Source organism: Neoarius graeffei, chromosome 11 (genome assembly GCF_027579695.1).
Source record: "Neoarius graeffei isolate fNeoGra1 chromosome 11, fNeoGra1.pri, whole genome shotgun sequence".
NCBI lineage: Eukaryota > Metazoa > Chordata > Actinopteri > Siluriformes > Ariidae > Neoarius > Neoarius graeffei.
In genome coordinates, this window is record NC_083579.1 from 79,032,666 (window position 1) to 79,053,578 (window position 20,913).

Here is a 20,913-nt window from a genome sequence, read left to right on the forward strand (position 1 = left end):
TGTGGGCACCGAAGACATGGCTTTTGGAGGTTAGTCCTCCTGAAGACCTTGCTCACCTCGGTTATGGTCACAGTAGGTGAAGAGCTCTGTGCTGCCTCTGTTGGTGGAATCCCTCTGTGTTGGTTGGTGTTGAGGGTGTCGAAGCGAGCATCGAACTCGTTCAGCTCATCTGGTGATGTGTTGTGGTTGGCTGTGACCCTGCTGTTCTTCTGCTGGAAATTGGTGATGTGTTGCAGGCCCTGCCACATGCATCTGGAGTCTGAGGTGTTGTAATATCCTTCCAGCTTCAGTCTGTACTGCCTCTTGGCTTCCCTGATGGATCTGCATAGGTCATATCTGGCCTTTTTATATCGATCTGCGTCACCAGAGGCAAAAGCGGTGGAGCGTGCATGTAGCATGGAGCGTACTTCACTGTTAATCCAAGGTTTTTGGTTAGGATATATTTTGCAGCGCTTGGTGGGGACAGTGTCATTAATACACGTGCTGATGTAGCTGGTGACCACAGATGCATATTCCTCTAAATCCACAGAACATTCCTCTCTCAAAGCTTAAACACATCCCAGTTTATAGAACTGAAGCAGTCCTGGAGCACCAGATCAGTCTCTTCATTCCAAACTTTAACAGTTTTACTCACTGGGGGGGCTTGTTTGAGAAGGGCCTTGTAAGCTGGGTAGAGGAACACAGAGATGTGGTCAGACTGTCCAAAGTGGGGGCAGGGCACAGCCTTGTAGCCATTTCTCACATTGCTGTAGACATGGTCCAGGATGTTGTTGTCCCTTGTCGGAAAGCTCACGTGTTGATGCTACTTCGGTAGCACAGACCTGAGGTTGCAATGATTAAAATCCCCGGCCACGACGAACACGGCATCTGGGTGTGTGGTCTCGTGTTTGCCGATGATGTCATGTAGGAGTCCTAGTGCTGTAGTGTGGTCGGCCCGCGGCGGGATGTAAACAGCCAGCATAAACACAGCACTGAACTCCCTCGGTAGATAAAAGGGTCTGCACTTCACCATCAGCACTTCAATGTCTGCACAACAGTGTTTTTCAACCACCTGTACGTCTGTACACCATCTGTTGTTAACATAAACACACACACCGCCATCTTTGTTTTTACTGGAAGCAGATGTGCGGTCTCCGCGGTGCATGGAGTGGGTCTGTAGTTCAATGGCCGGGTCTGGCAGGCTTGCAGTAGTCCAGGTTTCTGTAAAAATCAGGGCACAACACTCTCTGATCTCATGTTGAGATGTTATCCTGGTTCTCAGCTCATCCATCTTATTCTCGAGCGAGCGAACGTTAGCTAGCAGAAGGCTAGGTAGCGGTGGTCTTGTAGCTCTAACCTTTAGCCTAGCATGTAGCCCGCCTGTCTTACCGCGCCTCCATTTTGGGTGCGTGGATCGTTGGCTGTTTCGCCTACTCGAGTCTGGTGATGATGCAGCCTGCCGGAGGGTGTCGGTGTAGCTCCGGTCGGTGTCAGTGAGGAGAAGAAAGCTACAGTCTAGAAGGACTGGACTGGGCCCGTGGTGAATTTTACCAATGTCCAGAAGTGTGTCTTTGCTGTAAGTGATCCTGGTGTACAAGCACTGAGCATTTGTCACAATCAAAAGTACTAAAATAAACAATAAAGACAATCGGTGTCGGGAGCGCATCGCAAACACGTTCGCCACGGGGGGCGAATGAGGTTCGATAATGTTTGACTTCCAGAAAAACTACAAATCTCTGAGACAGGGATAACACCGATAAGGTTATAGCCTATGTCGCAATCTTTCAAAAATAACCTTCTCTCTCTTTCGTATATCATCAGATGGCCAACTCAGTGTCGTGCAGCCACGCCCTCGTCTCTGGTCCTAAGTCGAAGAGGCCAGCTTCTGAAGGTGGGCTGTATAGGGGGCAGCCAGTGATTATGTGCTCGGCAGTCTGTTCAGGTTCGCCACACTCGCATGCCACACTGTCCGATAGGCCCCACTTCTTCAAAGATGACTTGAAGTGGCTGACCCCAGTGCATAGACGGTTCAGCGAGGTCCACAGGTGGCATGGCAGGTCTTCTCCTTTTACACCGCCTCCTGGGTCCCTGATGTATCGTTGGATGCGGGAGGGCCCAGCCGTCTCCCACGTCTGTTTCCAGGATGCTGCCAGCCAGGCGTCTCTGGACAAGTCCTCAGGGATAGACTGTAGCATCTCTTGTGCTGCCGTGTTGTAGGGATGGCGAGACTTGAGCCTGCCTGGTGGAGCCAGTGTTATTGTGGCTTTGTGCAGGATGTGCCAGTCGTACTTCTGGGCTTTTCTTTTTCTTGCCAGGGTGAGGGTAGCTGCATCCCGTCGGAGACTGGATGGAGCGATTCCAGCAAGGACTGGCAGGTGGGACACGGGTGAGCTTCAGACAACCAGTTACTATCCGGAGGGCGCTGTTGATGGCAGTATCTACCTTGTTCACATGTGGACTTCTGCTCCAGGCAGGGGCACAGTATTTGGCTACGGGTAGGACAAGGGCTTGCGTGGATATGCAAAGGGTCTGGGGGGAAGCTCCCCAAGTCGAACCCGCCAGACGGCGAATGAGCGAGATCCTTGCTGTTACCTTGGCCTTCACTTCATCCAGGTGTTGCTTATAGGACAGTGTCTGATCCAAACATACACCAAGGTACTTGGGGGCTTGCTGGAACTCCAGGCAGTGGTTGCTAACATACACATCCAGTTCCCTTCTTGCTTCCCGATTGTTGAGATGATATGCTGCAGACACTGTCTTGCCCATGCTGAGCTGAAGGTGCCACTTCTGAAAGTAGTCTGCCAGGATGCCCATGTCTCGGTTGAGACCATCTTCCATCGCCTTCCATGTTGGGCGTCGAAGCATGATGGCCGTCGAAGCATGATGGCCAAATCGTCCACATAGCTGTACTTGGTAAATATTATATCCAGCAGGTCGTGAATGTAGATGTTGAACAACATTGGCGAGAGGACAGAGCCTTGTGGCACACCGTTCTTCAGCCTTCGGAGCCTGCTGGTCTGGCCATCGCTGGTCTGTAGGATAAAGCTATGGTTCGATAGCATCTCCATGATGAAGTTCACCATGTGCCGGTCCGGGATTGTCCTCAACAGTTTCAAATGTAGTCCACGGTGCCACATGGTGTCATAGGCAGCTGTCAGGTCCAGGAATACTACTCCATCTTTCTCATTATTCTGAAAGCTGTCTTTGATGTCCTGAGTGAGTAGGGTTACCTGATCCACTCTTGACCTACCTCGGCGGAAGCCGGCTTGTTCCGGTGGGAGTTGTGGGTCCACCACTGGCTCAATGCGGCTGTGAATCAGCTTCTCCAGGATCTTATATGGGACACAGAGCAGAGAGATGGGCCTGTAGGACTTCAGATCTTCAGCGGGTTTGTTCAGCTTTGGCAAGGCTATGACGGAAGCATGACGCCTGGTCTTTGGAAACTTGGATCTCCTGAAGCATGCTGAGAAGAACGAGCATAGCCAGCAAGATGTTCTTTCACTTTGGTGCATGACAAACTCTGGGTGGATATTGTCTTGACCTGGTGCCTTGCCTGGCTTCAGTTTGTTAATTGCTGCACTTAGTTTGGCTGCTGTGAAGTCTCCTGAGAGGTTGGCATCGACGCTGTCTGCCCTGGAGAGAGACAGTACCTCACACTAGATCAGTTGTGTGAAGTTTTTGTCTGCATCTGGGAACCGGCCATTTTTCAGGAGCTGGGAAGCAATGGCATCTGCTGTCACTTGACACCTGCGGGGTGTTGTTTTTCTCCCTGGGAGCAGGTTGATGGTCTGCCACACCTTCTGGCTAGAGTGGGTGAAGTCGATAGATTCCACTACTCCAGTCCACCTAGTCCTTCAGGTGTCGTCTAGCTTCTGCAGTAAGGTTGTTGCTGTTGCGTCCATTTCTTCCCTGGAGCTTGCCTGCTAGTGTTGGTGCAGCAGGCAGCTGCATTCCTCATCCCAGCCTGGGATGTAGTTCTTGTTGTAGCCACGCAGGATGTTGTGCTTTACTGCTCTTAAGAAGACTTTACAGTAAGCGGCGTATGCAGTGTCCACATCAGCTGCTTCTGGGTCCAGCAGACCAGCAGTTCTTCTTTCCATTTCTGCCATAAATGACTGCCAGTTTGCCTTCCTGAAATTCCATCTCCTAACCGGTTTGCTAGCTACTGGCTGTACCAGCAATGGTACTTTGATGATGGATGGCCGGTGGTGTGAACGAGGGAACCTGTCCAAGACACGTCTCTCCGGTTTCAGGTCGTTACTGCGGCATACAGCGAAGGCCAGGTCTGGGTTGGTGTAAGAGTTCCAGTGTGCAGAAAAGAAGCTTGGGGGCTCTTTTGGGTCGAAGAGCAGCAGTGCTTCAATGTTAGAAGCCCACTCACTCAGCGCTTCACCATCATGTGATGTGTGGTTGTAACCCCAATCTGTATGTTGGCAGTTGAAGTCACCTGCATAGAGGGTGGGAGCAGGCACAGGTGGAAGTGATGATACAGTCAGCGCTGTTGGTGGGGGCTTGTATACATTCACAACAGATGTTTCTTGGATTTTGGTGACCAACCACTCAATGTTGCAGCCAGGTGGAGAGTGGCTGGTGGCTGACCAACTTAATTCTTCCCGGACAAAGGTTGCCATTCCATGTGTCTTGCTGTGGATGGACCCAGCGAGGAGGAACCCAGGCAGCTTGAGGTTGTTGTCAGAAACCCAGTGTGTCTCTTGCAGGAGAACAACTGCCACTTTATTGGAATCGGCGAGATGTCTGATAACTTCGAGTTTGGCGATGGTAAGGCCCTCGACGTTGAGTTGGAGCACTGACAGGCCTTGGTTTTCGACGGTGGGGGTATCCGCCCGTCCTAAGGAGGATGTTCTCTGCCTTGGTCTTGACCTTGGCTTGTACCTTGGTCTGCCAACTCGATGATTCTTTGGCGACATTAGTTTCATGAGTTGGTCTTGCACCATTTCTCACTACTCACAGGGGAGGCCACGTGGAGGCTGTCGTCTTCTCTCCCAAAAATAACCTTGGCAGGGATGTACACTCTGCTGTTGGATTGCCATTGTTTCCCCGTTAGCCATAAGACAGATCACAGCTTATCATCATCTTCTTCTTCTCCTTCTTCACACTGTTTTCCTTCACGTGGAGGGATTAGTAACATGAATTATCTTCCTCCATTTCTTTCTGTCCAGTGCATCTCTCTTGCAGTCTCTTCTCCTTCATATCATCACTCACACAGTCTCTCCACCTTCTCCACTGTCTTCCTCTGCTCCTTGTTCCTTCAGTTGGCTTCTCATAGATGGCCTTAATGAAGCCCTCACTCCTGTATATGTGTCCAAACCAGCGCAGTCTCATTTTCTCCCTGATGTTAGGGACTCCCAGATGTTTCCTTATAGCTTCACTTTTCTTCCAGTCTCTCAGGCTGACACCCATTATCCATCTTAACATTCTCATTTCTGTTTTCTCAAGCAGCTTGAGTTCTTTTTCTCTGGTGGACCATGTTTCTGCTCCGTACAACATTACTGGTCTGATTATAGTCTTGTATATCTTGGTCTTCATTTTTGCTGATATCTTTTTGTCACATAGGATAGGTGTTAACTCTCTCCATTTCCTCCAAGCTGATTTTACCCTCATCTCAATCTCTCGCTCACATCCTCCACCTGACTCGACTGTGGACCCCAGATACTTGAATGAAGTTGTCTGGTTCAAGCTGATGTTATGCCGATCAACAAGCGTGATCGTCTCATTGGTCTTGCTGCACACCGTCACTTTGGTCTTTCCTGCATTCACTCTCAGCCCTCTGCTCTCCATACACTCTTGCCACCTCAGAATTTCTCTCTGGAGTTCTTCCTCTGTTTCATCACAAATGACAAGGTCATCTGCATACAGTAGATCCCATGGCAACCTTCACCTAGTCTCTTGGATTATTACATTGAGGACAGTAATGAACAGCAGGGGGCTAAGTCTTGAGCATTGATGTACTCCAACCCTCACTTCAGAAGACTCTGACAATTGGTCTCTACTTCTGATGGCAGTGCTTGCCTCTTCATACATCACCTTCATCATCTGGATGTTTTCTTCAGTCACTCCTTTCTTCCTCAGGCTCCAGCATATCAACTCTCTTGGTACCCGATCAAAAGCCTTTTCTAGATCAACAAAGGCCCAGTATTGCTTCTTGTTGCCTTCCAGTATTTTCTCCTGCACTTGCCTCAGGATGAAGATGGCATCCACTGTGCCTCTCCCAGGCATAAATCCAAATTGTTTCTCGTTAATTTGGATGACCTCTCTCAGCCTCTTGTCCATAATGCCTTCGATTATCTTCAGGGTGTGCTCCAAAAGTTTTATGCCTCTATAGTTCTTGTATTCTAAGGCATCACCCTTTTGTTTGTAGAAGGGTATCATAATGCTTAACTTCAGTTCTAGTGGTATTTTCTTCTTTTGCCAGATATCACCTATAACTTTCCACAACCATTGTGGCCCTTCATCTAGTGCTTGGATGACATCAGTTGTGATCTAGGATGCCCCACCTGCTTTCTTTGGCTTCATACTTCTGATGGCTCCTTTCACTTCATCTAGAGTGATATCCTTCCACTGGGTCTGCCACTGGTAATGGATCACTTGGGTTCTCAGCATTTAGAAGTGCTTCATAGTATCCTTTCCACTGCTTACTTATCTGCTCCTGTCCTACCATGATGTTACCATTCTTGTCTTTAATACATGTGACTTCACTGATGTCTTGTCTTTGCTTTTGCCTTACTTTGGCAATCCGATACATTTTGCCCTGTCCTTCTTTGTTCTCCAGCTCTTCATACAGTTGTTTCTCTGCCTCTGCTCTTGCCATGGTTACTTTTCTCTTTGTCTGCTTGCAGGCTTCCTTGTAAAGGAGTTTTTTTTTTCCCTGATCGCTCAAGTCTGCTTGCCAGGTTTTGAATGCTTCTATCTTGATTTTCACTGCTGTCCGCACTTCATGATTCTACCACCATATTTCTCTTATGTTCTGGTGTTTCCCATCACAGATCACAGCTTATGTCTTGAAGTAAGCATGCATGCTCAGACGTTTTTTTGCCATGCTACAAATCAAAGGGCAGCATGGTGGTGTAGTGGTTAGCATGGTCGCCTCATAGCAAGAAGGTTCTGGGTTTGAACCCAGTGGCCAACAGGGGCCTTTCTGTGTGGAGTTTGCATGTTCTCCCTGTGTCTGTGTGGGTTTCCTCCGCGTGCTCCGGTTTCCCCCACAGTCCAAAGACATGCAGGTTAGGCTAATTGGTGGCTCTAAATTGACAGTAGGTGTGAATGTGAGTGTGAATGGTTGTTTGTCTGAATGTGTCACCCCTGCGATGATGTGGCAACTTGTCCAGGGTGTACCCCGCCTCTCGCCTTGCCCGCAACCCTGCACAGGATAAGCGGTTATGGATAATGGATGGATGGATGCAAGCCAAAGTTTGCACAAGCATTGCACACAGCTCGGAATAGTAGCATGTTAAGCTAATGTAACCAGAACCATTCTGTAGCCGATGTATCTACGTAATGCTGAGAGATACTATTAAACAAGGAACAGCTAATCAACTAAATGAATGTTTACTAAATTAACTAAATCAACTTGGATGCCCCGACACAAACTAATGCAAACTTGGGTGGCAAACTAGCAAACAGAGCACTTATTACCATTACTGATGTCCAGCAAGTTTGCTAACATCACCTCAAGATGTAGGTAGCAGCTAAACCTCTGTTGAAATGGACCGACTTGGCTTAGGATCAACAACTAGCAAGTCAACAACTTTGCTAACACAGCCAAACATCAAGCAAGTGCAACGACATAACACAAAGCAAGACGGCTTACAAAATATTAGTTTTTAGTTCAACAAAAAAAAGCCTAGCTCAGCATCTGTCTTGCAGCCTTTTGTCTCTCTTAGCCCTCGCCAATAAGTAAAAGCCAGTCCAAGATTTACTCTTGTCTGGTCTCTTACGCTCTGTTTTTCTCTTCCTGGCTTCCTCTGACAGCGTTTTTATTGGTCTCTTCACCTCAAATGATATCCGTACTGAGAATATCAATGGAGCTTTTTATTATAGGCTTATAAGATATATAGGCTTCTTCTTTTAGGCTTCCTGATTTTGGAAGCTGGTCGGGATGCTGTAAAGCATTATGCAGATCTTACGAGAGATCTCAGGGATGTCCGACAAGAGTATTGATATAACTGGCATGGACTAGGAATGGAAGACAAGCCGTTCTCCTTATTACAAGTCATGAAAATTATTTTAAAGCTGACATTTTAAGGTAAAAATCCTACATAATCTTGCTTTGGATTAACTGTGGAAAAAATGCAGACAGAATTTTTGAGTTTTGAACAAAATGTACAAATTTCCAGAAGCTTCCATTTCACACTCTGTGACCTGACATTGTAAACACAGGCAAAATATCTACAGTTAAAGGAAATCTATATTTGTTTCAATTCTAAAAATCATTGAAGGACATTTAAATATGGGTTTGGTAACTGCTAGATACTGTACTGGTCAGTGTGTTTTGCCATAAAAACTGAGTCACAAGAGATGAACAGCTCTTAGTCTCCAAGCTGTAACAATTAGCAAAGTTCTGACATGAGGTGAACATGCTAATATTTACATGAAAACATTTGCATGGCATAAATGGATAAAGTTATTTCATTTGAGTGTGACTATTTATTTATTTATTTATTTTTACTGAATGACGTGCTCTATAAAAATGGACAAAATGATTGTTGCATTGCTAAAACACTCGTAGCAGCCATCTTGAAGCCAGAAACTGTTTCTTCCTCATCACATATTGTACAAGTGATTCTGAATATAATATATTTCTAATTTCAAGTATATAATACATTTTTATAGCACATTTTTTATGTTATGAAGCTAAAATTTACACTGTGTTACATAGTCAAAGATGACACTTCCATTACCTGTTTGCTACATTAGCCTTGTAGCTCCTCCAGTGCAAAAGTTAAAAAAAGGAAAAAAAAGCTAAGCACAAGTGAATACTTTAAATGATTTCTTTATCATTATTATGATTATCTGGAATTAGCAAAGCTTGTATTGAAACTTTGGCTCACAAATCATCATCCATGAAGCTCTACCTCGTACAGACCAGAGGTGGTCAAAGTTCCCAACTTCATTACTCAAGTCGAAGTACAGATCCCGCTGGTTAAATGTTACTCTGATACAAGTGAAAGCTGTACAGTAAAATTTTACTTAAGTTAAAGTACTGAAGTATTTGCTTTTAAAAATACTTAAGTATTAAAAGTACATTTTCTGTCAACGCATCTTTGTATTATTGCCACAACACTTACAAAACCTAATGCCGTTACCAAAGACAGAAATGTGAATTCATAAAATGAATGCATGCTGTGCATCATGGTGGTTTAACGTTAAGCTAGCTAGCCAGTGACACTCCACTTGACATGCTAGCAAACTCTTTTCAAACTCAAAATCATATTGGGTAGCTAACGCAACTAGAAAAGAAAGATTTCTACATTCTGTTTATTTGGCAAGATTATGCTAAAACATATTTCTGAAAGGATTTCAGATAAGTTAGCATTATTCATGTTAGTGTAACTCCGTTTTTACATGCTAACTAACAGTGTTCAAGTTAACTAGCTATGTGTAAATGTTAGCTGTGGACATGGCTACGGCAACTTGGTGGGCAAATCCATAGAAAGTCATGTGACTAACCAGACTGCATAGCTATTGCAACGTTATCGCTAGCTCTAAAAGCACAGACAACTTCATTACAAGCTTTCTCTTGGAATAAAACATTTATATACCTCAATATCCTTCCGCACGTCGGACAGGAGTTTTTGTAGGCCGTGATGTGGTTTGTTTTTGGCAAACATTTAAAATGAAACGAATCTTTATTCCTTTCAGAAAACTGAAACATGGGTTCTAGGTATAGCCATGGGTGCGTGCATTTCCCAGAAGAACCGCCTCCTTCCATTCTGCCATCAACTGATCGTGTTAAATAATGCTGCGGAGAAATCATTGAACTTGATTTTATACAGTCGATGCATGTGACGTGACCCTAGTGATTACTGATAGGCTCTCAGTGTCACCTGCGAAGAAAACAAAACAAAATATGTTTTAGAAAAGAAAAGAAAAAAAGCATCCACTTTCAAAGCTGCTTCATTGTAATGAGTAACGAGGAACTTGATAGAAATGTAGTGGAGTGAAAAGTATGATTTTTGTCTTTCAAATGTAGTGAAGTTAGTCATAAGTTTCAAAAAAAATAATACTCAAGTAAAGTACAAATACTCAAAAAGTGTACTTAAGTGCAGTACTCAAGTAAATGTACTTCATTACTGTCCACCTTTGCTACAGACAGATGGATTTCCAACCGTCTCATATTAAAGCATTTTTGCCAAAGCATTGAAGTGATGCTGATTGCACAACATGTTTGGTCTTGTTTTAGATCCAATGTAAAACATGTCCAAGAGTGGGAAACCTAACTCCGTTCAGATTATAGTGTCTCTCTCTCTCTCTCTCTCTCTCTCAGCTCTCCTTGGGGTAATTTGTTTAGTGTGTCTTTTCCGCAGTTTCGTTCAGATGAATACGGCCCCCTCTGAGCATGCCTAGTCAGTTCCACAAGGCTGGGGGGGTTTCACGCCTTGGCAAAGGAAGTGTGCAAGAGCAGATTGGATTATCGTCTAGAAGATCCATGATTGAGAGCAGAAGTGTATGTATATTATGTATGTGTGTGTGTGTAATTCCAGTAGCACATTAAAAACGGTTGTGAGACATGGCTGTGGGATGACTCCTTTTTTTTTGCCCATACTTTGGTCACAGTTGCTAAAGAGAGGAAAAAAAAATAGTTGTTTATCTTCTCATCTGCCATGAAACATGTTGGGACGTTTTGTGGTGCAGCAAACACTGTCAGTGTAGCGTAAAAACTGATTCGTATTGACAGCTGTTTGGGATCATTTCGAGGATCCTCCTGCTTCTGATTAGTATTTGATGTTCTGAGAAGACGAGTAGACCATCAGTCCTCCGTCTAGCAATGTGGTGGTAGTTTTGGGGAAGTTGACAGAGGCTGTCAAGCTGGCTTAAAGATCTAGCTTTTTATCTAGAAAGCCCAAGGCCATGTGGTGGTTCAAATGAGACAGTAACACTGGAATTCATACTTTTGTAGAAAAGTTATACCAGCACGTTGTTAGTAACAGGGGGCTTCAAAGATTTGGTTTCCTTCTTTTGCACTATACTGAGGTTATGTTTTGGTTTCTTCAGTCTCTTCCCGTAAGTAAGGCAATCGAAATATGGTGAACAAAATTTGATTTGTCTATTTGAAAATTCATTTGCAAATGTCGACATCCAAAAATGTGAGCTCACTATAAATTTACTGTTAACAATTAACAGACAAAAATGAAATGACCAATTTAAGAACTCTATTTTTTAATTTTATTTGAAATTTTTAAGATTATGCTGAAATTGGTGATGGCAAAAGACACATCGCATGCATTTACAGTTTTAAACACATAGTAATCTCACATTACGGTTTAGATTACTGGTAGCTCACTGTCAGAAATATGGGTACACTAAGAGTCCACTAAGGTGCTAACACCTTGGGGGATTCCTGTGTAGCATTACCTGGGGAGGCAGTCCCAGGGCCATCTGCATCAACTCCACGTTAGGGGACATGGAGAGCAGGACTCATCCACAAATAAGTGCCTGATAACATTTTAAACCCTGCCCAATTTGTCCCCAGGATTAATGGATCGGTGAGGCAAGGATTAACTACCTGCCTCCACACTATGCTTTTTGCTCCTGAACTTGATTGCAATGGGTGCCAGTGGATATTTAACATCCCTGTGTACACACCTAATCTTCATCAATTGTGCATTTCGCAATGCCCTGCAATGAATCAAGCTTTGAGGAACCGTGGTCTGATTACAACCTGAGTCCGCCAAGACCTGAACTGTACCCCCTTGAATACTCACTGACACTCGGTACACTCCTCCTTGATTGGGGGAAGTGTGAGGCATGTTAGGAATGTGGATCAGAATCCCCAAGGGGACATTGATTTCAGAAATGCCCAGCTTTCCGGCCATGCCTGAAGACCTCCCCAGGCTTTGTTCCGGTTTTGGTGAGCATGGAAGGTTCCACCTGTGGAGAGAGAAAGGGAATTAGTAGCAGCATTGGTACAGAGTTACAAGGAGGTGAGGGAAAACAGGGAGGGACATGGGTTTAGGGAGCGGGCTTCAGGGGAATGGGCCCCTGTTTCCTTGGTGCTGGGGTAGGAGAGGAGCGAAGAAAAAGAGAGAGAGAGAAAACGAGTGAGAGGGAGAAGGGGCGGGAGTGCCTGCTCCTAGAAACACTGCCAGGTGGTCCTCTGCCAGCTGGACTGCCTCCTCCAGTGATGCTGCATGGTGCCACTGAACCCAGGTCAATGTTCCTCTTGGCAAACAAACTGCTCCAGTGCCACTCGGTCGATGATGTCCTCAGCGTCACACTCTCCAGTCCGCAGCCACCGTCGGCAGGCATCTCTGAGCTGTTGGGTGAAAGCGAACAGGCAGCCGACCTCATTGTATGCCAGTGCATGGAAGTGCTGGCGATGTTGTTCCAGTCTGTGACTGACCTGCTGCAGAATCGCCCATTTCAGATCCGGATATTCCAGCAGGTTGGTGCATGGGAGCTGTATGAGCTGTGAGCTGGGCTTCCCCTGACAAGAGTGGCAATAAATTTGCACCAGATTGGGATGGATATGCCAATGAGACTGCTATGGAAATCAAAGCACTTTACTGAAAGCTCACTTTGACTAATCTTTTAATCAACAAGAAATACTGTATAAAGAATGCAATGACAGTACACTTCTTTCTTCAGTTTTTTAATCAGTCTTTATTTTATTTCCTTTGAAATTTCCTGTCCTGTCAACACAGGAAAAGACTCACCAATAATGTTTCAAAACACATTAGGAGATAAATCAGGGGTGATGATTGAATTCTGACGATCCAGTATTTTTTTTTCTTTTACAGTGGTGCATGAAAGTTTGTGAACCCTTTAGAATTTTCTATATTTCTGCATAAATATGACCTAAAACATCATCAGATTTTTACACAAGTCCTAAAAGTAGATAAAGAGAACCCAGTTAAACAAATGAGACAAAAATATTATACTTGGTCATTTATTTATTGAGGAAAATTATCCAATATTACATGTCTGTGAGTGGAAAAAGTATGGGAACCTCTAGGATTAGCAGTTAATTTGAAGGTGAAATTAGAGTCAGGTGTTTTCAATCAGTGGGATGACAAGCAGGTGTGAGTGGGCACCCTGTTTTATTTAAAGAACAGGGATCTATCAAAGTCTGATCTTCACAACACGTTTGTGGAAGTGTATCACGGCATGAACAAAGGAGATTTCTGAGGACCTCAGAAAAAGTGTTGTTGATGCTCATCAGGCTGGAAAAGGTTACAAAACCATCTCTAAAGAGTTTGGACTCCACCAATCCACATTCAGACAGATTGTTTACAAATTGAGGAAATTCAAGACCATTGTTACCCTCCCCAGGAGTGGTCGACCAACAAAGATCACTCCAAGAGCAAGGCGTGTAATAGTCAGCGAGGTCACAAAGGACCCCACTTCTAAGCAACTGAAGGCCTCTCTCACATTGGCTAATGTTAATGTTCATGAGTCCACATCAGGAGAACACTGAACAACTATGGTGTGCATGGCAGGGTTGCAAGGAGAAAGCCACTGCTCTCCAAAAAGAACATTGTTGCTCATTCGCAGTTTGCTAAAGATCACGTGGACAAGCCAGAAGGCTATTGGAAAAATGTTTTGTGGATGGATGAGACCAAAATAGAACTTTTTGGCTTCAATGAGAAGCGTTATGTTTGGAGAAAAGAAAACACTGTATTCCAGCATAAGACCCTTATCCCATCTGTGAAACATGGTGGTGGTAGTATCATGGTTTGGGCCTGTTTTGCTGCATCTGGGCCAGGACGGCTTGCCATCATTGATGGAACAATGAATTCTGAATTATACCAGCGAATTCTAAAGGGAAATGTCAGGACATCTGTCCATGAACTGAATCTCAAGAGAAGGTGGGTCATGCAGCAAGACAACGACCCTAAGCACGCAAGTCAATTCTACCAAAGAATTGTTAAAGAAAAATAAAGTTAATGTTTTGGAATGGCCAAGTCAAAGTCCTGACCTTAATCCAATGGAAATGTTGTGGAAGGACCTGAAGCGAGCAGTTCATGTGAGGAAACCCACCAACATCCCAGAGTTGAAGCTGTTCTGTATGGAGGAATGGGCTGAAATTCCTCCAAGCCGGTGTGCAGGACTGATCAACAGTTACCGGAAATGTTTAGTTGCAGTTATTGCTGCACAAGGGGGTCACACCAGATACTGAAAGCAAAGGTTCACATACTTTTTCCACTCACAAATGTGTAATATTGGATCATTTTCCTCAATAAATAAATGACCAAGTATAATATTTTTGTCTCATTTGTTTAACTGAGTTCTCTTTATCTACTCTTAGGGCTTGTGTGAAAATCTGATGATGTTTTAGGTCATATTTATGCAGAAATATAGAAAATTCTAAAGGGTTCACAAACTTTCAAGCACCACTGTATGCATATAAAGGGAAAACAAAACAATTTTCCTTTAGGACTCTTAGCTGTCTGGCGCCACTATACCCCCACTATAGTAAACAGTGCTAAATAATTTGGAGAAGCCTTGGATAGGGGCGAAAGCATCTCATAGCAGCTTGGATCACTTGAGCACAAAGCTTTGAGTCCCACTCATGCTCCGATGGCAACCGCTTGCTGGAAACAGGTCCCATTCCATCCCCCCTTCCACCCCCACCCCACAAATACGCACCACCCGCTGCGCCTTTCCAGCCAGGTCCCACTTAAATCGCCCCGGGACTGTTCCAGAGCGTGACAGTACTGTCAGGCTGGGTACCAGTACTGTTTGCAAAGGACACAAAAACAAAAACACCAGTATTTGGTTACAACCAAAGAAGTCATATATCATGTAGTCTGTTTTAGACATCCCTCTGGTTTCTGCAGCCTTTGCCTGGCCCATGGCATAGTCTACCATTTAAAATCCCACAGTTCCTTCTTTATCCGAGAAATACTCCTACCCACAACATAAACTCAGAAAGTAGCATGAACTTGTATAAGACGACTAGGGTCATTAGATTAGACCTTTTTTTTTGGGGGGGGGGGGAGTTGTACATTTGTGTGTTGCTTGCGTTTTGGGTGGGATGGTCTTGGATGGGTGTGTGTGTGTGTGGGGGGGAGTATATACATTACATAAGCTCGTTTGTTTTATTGGGTCACCTGTTTGTCAGCTTGAATAAGACTTTTACAGAAAGAGAGTATGGCAAGTAAAATGACTGAAATGGCTGTTTTTGGGACTCTGTACACACTCTGTTAAAAAGTACATGAATTACCAGTGCTGTAAAAAGCCCTCATCTGTACAGAGCTAGCTAGGTTAGCTTCAACATGCTGTACAACACTGTTATACTTGGACTCCACACAGTCAGCAATGTGCTAAATGGATCTTAACATAAACAGAGATTTATGAGACAAGGCGTTAAAATATTTAAACAAACATCTGTTAAGTGTTCATGGTGTTAATAATAGTTGGAGGGGTGTGTGTGTGTGTGTGTGTGTGTGTGAGAAGTTTCAAGCCTCAGAGAAAGGTCAGGGATGAGAGAATATCTTGAGAATATTTCCATCACGAAGCTTCTGCATGTGCTAATTTAAACAAGCACTTCCACTTTCCATTCATTACCTTGCGTCAACACTGGATTTCATCTGGCAGTCGTAATTTTGTCCGTGTGGACCGACTATGAGGAGAGTTCGGCTATATGTTGATCATCACAACCTGGAACGCTGACAACATTGTAGCTTTGTCAAACCCCCTGAGATCACAGAGCTTTTATCTCTAAAAATTCTTCATTTTCTCTTCCTGCTCCTGTATCCACCCGCTGTTATGTCATGTGCATATCATTCCAGCTGTATCTGTTTAGTTCCTACTTAGTTTGTCAATTTATACCCTCATATTTCTCTGTCTTGTTGCAAAGTTTCGTTCCGATGTACATGTGTCACACCGAGCCTTTTCCTAACATTTCATTTTTCCACGAGCTCCCCAGAAATCTTATTTCCTGATTTTGACCCTTATGCCTGTTTCTCTCATTCTGTTTATGGATTATCCTCATGTGATATTCCCAGCCTGTTTTGTGACCACTGCTTTGGATTTATACAATGATTACTAGTTTGCCCCGAATAAAAACGTTGACTTTCAGCACTCACATCTTGCTGTTTTTACATGCATGTCACAAATATATTTTTTTCTGTTTTATTGTTTTGTTTCTTTTAGTGGGATCTATAGTGTGTTGCATAAGTATTCACCCCTCTTAAACTTTCTCGCATTTTATTGTGTGGAAATCCTGGAACTTTAAAGGTTTATGGAGGATATATATTGCAGACTATATTGAGTTTTCTGCCTGTTTTGTGTAGATTTCTGACGTATAATCCAAGCTAAGACCAACATTTCTGTTTCAGGTCGTAACGATACAAAATGTTAAAAAGTTCAGTAATGCACTGTATATGTGTGTTTTCAGCTACCGCTTTATTCTGTATTGCTGAAGATTTGATCAAGTTTACACAAATTCCTGTTCTTCATATTTTATTGTCTCCACTTTACATTTCAAATTGGTTCCTCGTATTCAGTCACAGCGATTTGTACCTTTATTCTGTCCACTCAGAAAAGGAGTGTGTGACAGTGGTAGTACCAGTGTTTCTGTGAGGTGTATTGACTCATCTCATCCCATCTCATCTCATTATCTGTAGCCGCTTTATCCTTCTACAGGGTCGCAGGCAAGCTGGAGCCTATCCCAGCTGACTATGGGCGAAAGGTGTATTGACTGACTGTGTTTATTTTGATTCCAGAGAAAGTTCCCTCTTGTGACCAAGAGAGACAGAGTGCACTTGACGAGGCTCGGCAGAACCCTAGAGAGGGCATCTTTGTCCCAGACTGTGGGCCGCTGGGCCTGTACAAGCCTGTGCAGTGCCACCAGTCCACCGGCTACTGCTGGTGTGTGCTGACAGACACAGGACGACCCATACCCGGAACCTCGGCCAGGTAAATACACGACATAAAGCTTCAGCAACTACATTTATATAACAGTGCATTTTCATTTAACAAGCACTCATCTTTTTATACACTGTGTTTTTGTGTTTAATAAAACTACCAAGACTTGCATGTTATTTAAAAAGAAATAGTATAATAAGTTAACAAGATTTTTTTTTTTTTGTATGTGAGGAGTTTGAGTAAAGCAGAGCTGTGTCTCAGTTTCCTGTTTGTTCTGATCTCATCTTGCACTAGGAGCAGTAGTAAGTCTAGTGCCACTGGCTGGCACGCTGAAATGTGTTTTTCATGGAATGACACTTGAGGCCAATATTAAATCCATACACATGACATAATGAATTCACAGTATCATCATTTTAAAGGGCGGCATGGTGGTGTAGTAGTTACTGCTGTCGCCTCACAGCAAGAAGGTCCTGGGTTCGAGCCCCAGGGCCGGCGAGGGCCTTTCTGTGCGGAGTTTGCATGTTGTCCGCGTGGGTTTCCTCCGGGTGCTCCGGTTTCCCCCACAGTCCAAAGACATGCAGGTTAGGTTAACTGGTGACTCTAAATTGAGCGTAGGTGTGAATGTGAGTGTGAATGGTTGTCTGTGTCTATGTGTCAGCCCTGTGATGACCTGGCGACTTGTCCAGGGTGTACCCCGCCTTTCGCCTGTAGTCAGCTGGGATAGGCTCCAGCTTGCCTGCGACCCTGTAGAACAGGATAAAGCGGCTACAGATAATGAGATGAGATGAGGTGACACCTTAATCAGAGACATTTCTTATCTCAGGAAGTAAATTTTGAATACAGAAATTTATAAATGAATATAAAGTGACCTGTAAGCGTCGCAGCAGATGGGTGCTTGGTCAGCTTATCCTTCTATCCATTGGCATGTTTTGTTTATAGAGGAGCTTATCAGATTAACAAAATATTTTATCAATTCAACAAATCAAAATACAGTAGTGGGTTAAAATGAGGATAAAATGGCATATATAACTTGCATATATACATTTTCATGACCTCAGTTTAATATATTGTGGCTACGTTAAGTTTTACACATAATAATCATATTAGCCTTTTTTCATTTTTATATTAAATTTAAATACTTTTTCAGAACTTTTCATTCCATTTGACAGCAAAGAAAAAATGTGATCATTTCCTCTCCTCTATTTATTTGTTTGTTTGTTTGCCTGAAAGGGAAATGTTAATGCTAATTGGTCTAGATGCTTTTGAAAAGCCCCATCTCAGACACCCCTACTCAAGAAAAAAAATCTGATAACCTCAGAGGCACGAACTACAATTTAATCATAAATGGAAACATGGAAAAATCATCTTTAAGCAGCACTGTAATCCCAGTCAGACTATGCGCAGCTTTCTCCAGGTTAAATTGATGTAATTTAAATCAGCAATTCTGAACGCGACCCATACCGTTTCCTAGCAAAAAAAAAAAAAGAAAAAGGCGCAAATTGCTCTTGTATTGTCCGAGTGTTCCTTTTTTCCTGTAAATAATGGTTTGAATGGCTGTTTGTTTGTATTTAAATCTTTTAGTATACAGTTTCATTTTGAGTTCAGGCACATTCTGCCCTCATTCTTTTGTTCAGAGATTTTAACTGCCGGATGGATCTTCTGCACGTTAGCTCTCTCATTACCCAAAATGTGAGACAAAGTGCACTCTCATGCCTAAAACACTCGTTTTTGGATCACTGAGCATTTTTGGAAGTGCAAAATGCAATCCTACACGGAACAGCCAGTGAAATGAAATACACATGCTCCAGCAACTCCTTTTTTTGTTCAGTGCTCAAATAACAGTGACCAACAACAAGGTCCACAAGAAATATTTTTTTAATTTTTTATTTTTTTTATTAAAGATGATTCTTATGATCACTTCTAAATCTTCACTTTGGTCCCTGTTAATAACAATATAATACTCAAGCTGTGCAAAACAACTCAAAGTATGCTTTTTTTTGTTGTTTTTTTTTTAACTTCCCAAGCAAAGTGGTTAGTCACTGGGTTTATGTTTTTGCACTAAAATGTTCTTGACTCACGACTTTAGCTAGTGAGACAATAGTTGTTTTCCTCTAAATTTACAGGTTTGTATTCTCGTCTTGACTCATGTGGCTTTTTCCATTCCCCCGATTTCCCGGAGTTTGCTGACATTGTGTCTCAATTAGTTCAAAAATCTCTCTCTCTCTCTCTCTCTCTCTCTCTCTCTCTCTCTCTCTCTGTCTGCTTTCTTTTAGATATAAAAAGCCAGAGTGTGCAGTCCATCCCCCCGTTTCTGATACGGAGGATCCGTTCAGAGACAGAGATCTGAATGGTGAGGAAAGAACGACACACATTCTCTCAGGCTTCTCCCCAGTGTAAAACAGAGACGATATTCATGCTCCGTAGCTGTGAACTTCCAAGTACTCGGTGTCTGTTTGTGCTCACTAACATCATTGGGGAAACAGTCATGGGATTTTAAGTCCCATGTGTTGCCACCTCAAGGTGGTCTTTCTTTTAAGTGGGAAGCTTTCACAAGGTTCCCTGGCCCTTTCACTGGTTCCTGTTCCTTTACTTTGGTTGATCTACTTTCTCCCCTTCATTTAAAGTTTCATTATAACTGCTCACTAATTCTCCATCTGGTACATTTACAGAGTAAAACATGGCTCCTGACTGTGCAGCAGATGTGTGCCGTGGCTGGTTTATGGCTATTTGGAGAGGTGGAGAGGGGCTGCATTAGAAGGCGGGGCGGGGGTCAACTCGGGTGTTGTTGCCCCTGCAGGGTTGAGCAAAATAATTTTTATGTACTCTAGCTACACACCCTGTCACTCTTCACAAAAACTTCACATCCTTATTTGTAAAAATATGACATTTCTGTCAATAGAAGTGATAAAAAAAATAGCAACAACTAATTAATCTCTTCACTTTCCTGAAACACTTGCTGTTAAACAAAGAAGCAAATCAAATATTTTGCATTCACAGAGAACACGAGTTCGAAATGGTTTGATTCAATCCTGTATTCAATGCGCTCTAATTTAACACCCGCCTGGTGAGATGGTGAGGCAGTGAAGCGGTGCGTCACGACTCTTGTCCTTGCCACAATCACACTAATTGGATTCACCTGCATGCAACCGGACCCCAAACTCCCACACACTGCCCCAGAGGTCAGACCAGAGGAACAGATGGAATGGTGCATGAGGAGGTCAGAGGGAGTGTGAGAGAAAGCGAAAGAGGCAGAGGCCGGGGTGAAAATATAAAACGCAGTTCGTTTATTATGTTCTCATGTTTGAAGTCACTCTTTTAGAGACACAATTAGGGTGGAAATGCTTGCTGTTAAGGCTCTACATCTGGAGCAATTAAAAGGTAATAGTCAAAGTGTTGGGCAGTGTGCTGTAAAAGTTAACTGGGTGTCGGATGAATATTGTTACCTTGCAGTTCTCTCTTTTTCTATCTTTTCCCCTGTTTATACATGCAAACGCACTTTACAGGCATTTCAAAAGCAGTTTTTGTATTTTTCTGGTATTTCGAATGAGAAAACGTGTATTATTCTTTTTCAGTGATGTTCTCATGTGTGTCATTGTGTGAGTTTGTGGTCATGTGTGTAAACTTTGTTCAAATGTGACAGGCTGTCCAGATGGAAAGAAAATAGAATTCATAACCAGCTTGTTGGATGCCCTAACGACAGACATGGTAAATGCCGTTAACGCACCAACCCCCTCTGGTGGTGGGAGGTAAGAAGCTTTTTATTTTGAAAATGTGCATAGATAGATAGATAGATAGATAGATAGATAGATAGATAGATAGATAGATAGAGTTACACTCTGGGGGGGGATAAAAAAATGATTTGCTCCTCTGGTGGAACTTTGAAGG

The 20,913-nt window shown here is 43.5% G+C and overlaps 1 protein-coding gene across 5 annotated transcripts in view; it reads left to right on the forward strand.

The window, feature by feature from the left end:
- Positions 1–20,913, forward strand: part of smoc1 (SPARC related modular calcium binding 1) — a 125,339-nt gene that overhangs the window by 80,595 nt on the left and 23,831 nt on the right. For all 5 annotated transcript variants that reach the window (XM_060934739.1, XM_060934738.1, XM_060934741.1 and 2 more), the window contains 3 exons: positions 16,887–17,079; positions 19,302–19,378; positions 20,669–20,774. In XM_060934739.1, the coding sequence (XP_060790722.1) occupies positions 16,887–17,079; positions 19,302–19,378; positions 20,669–20,774 (376 nt within the window). The remainder of the gene's footprint in view (positions 1–16,886; positions 17,080–19,301; positions 19,379–20,668; positions 20,775–20,913) is intronic.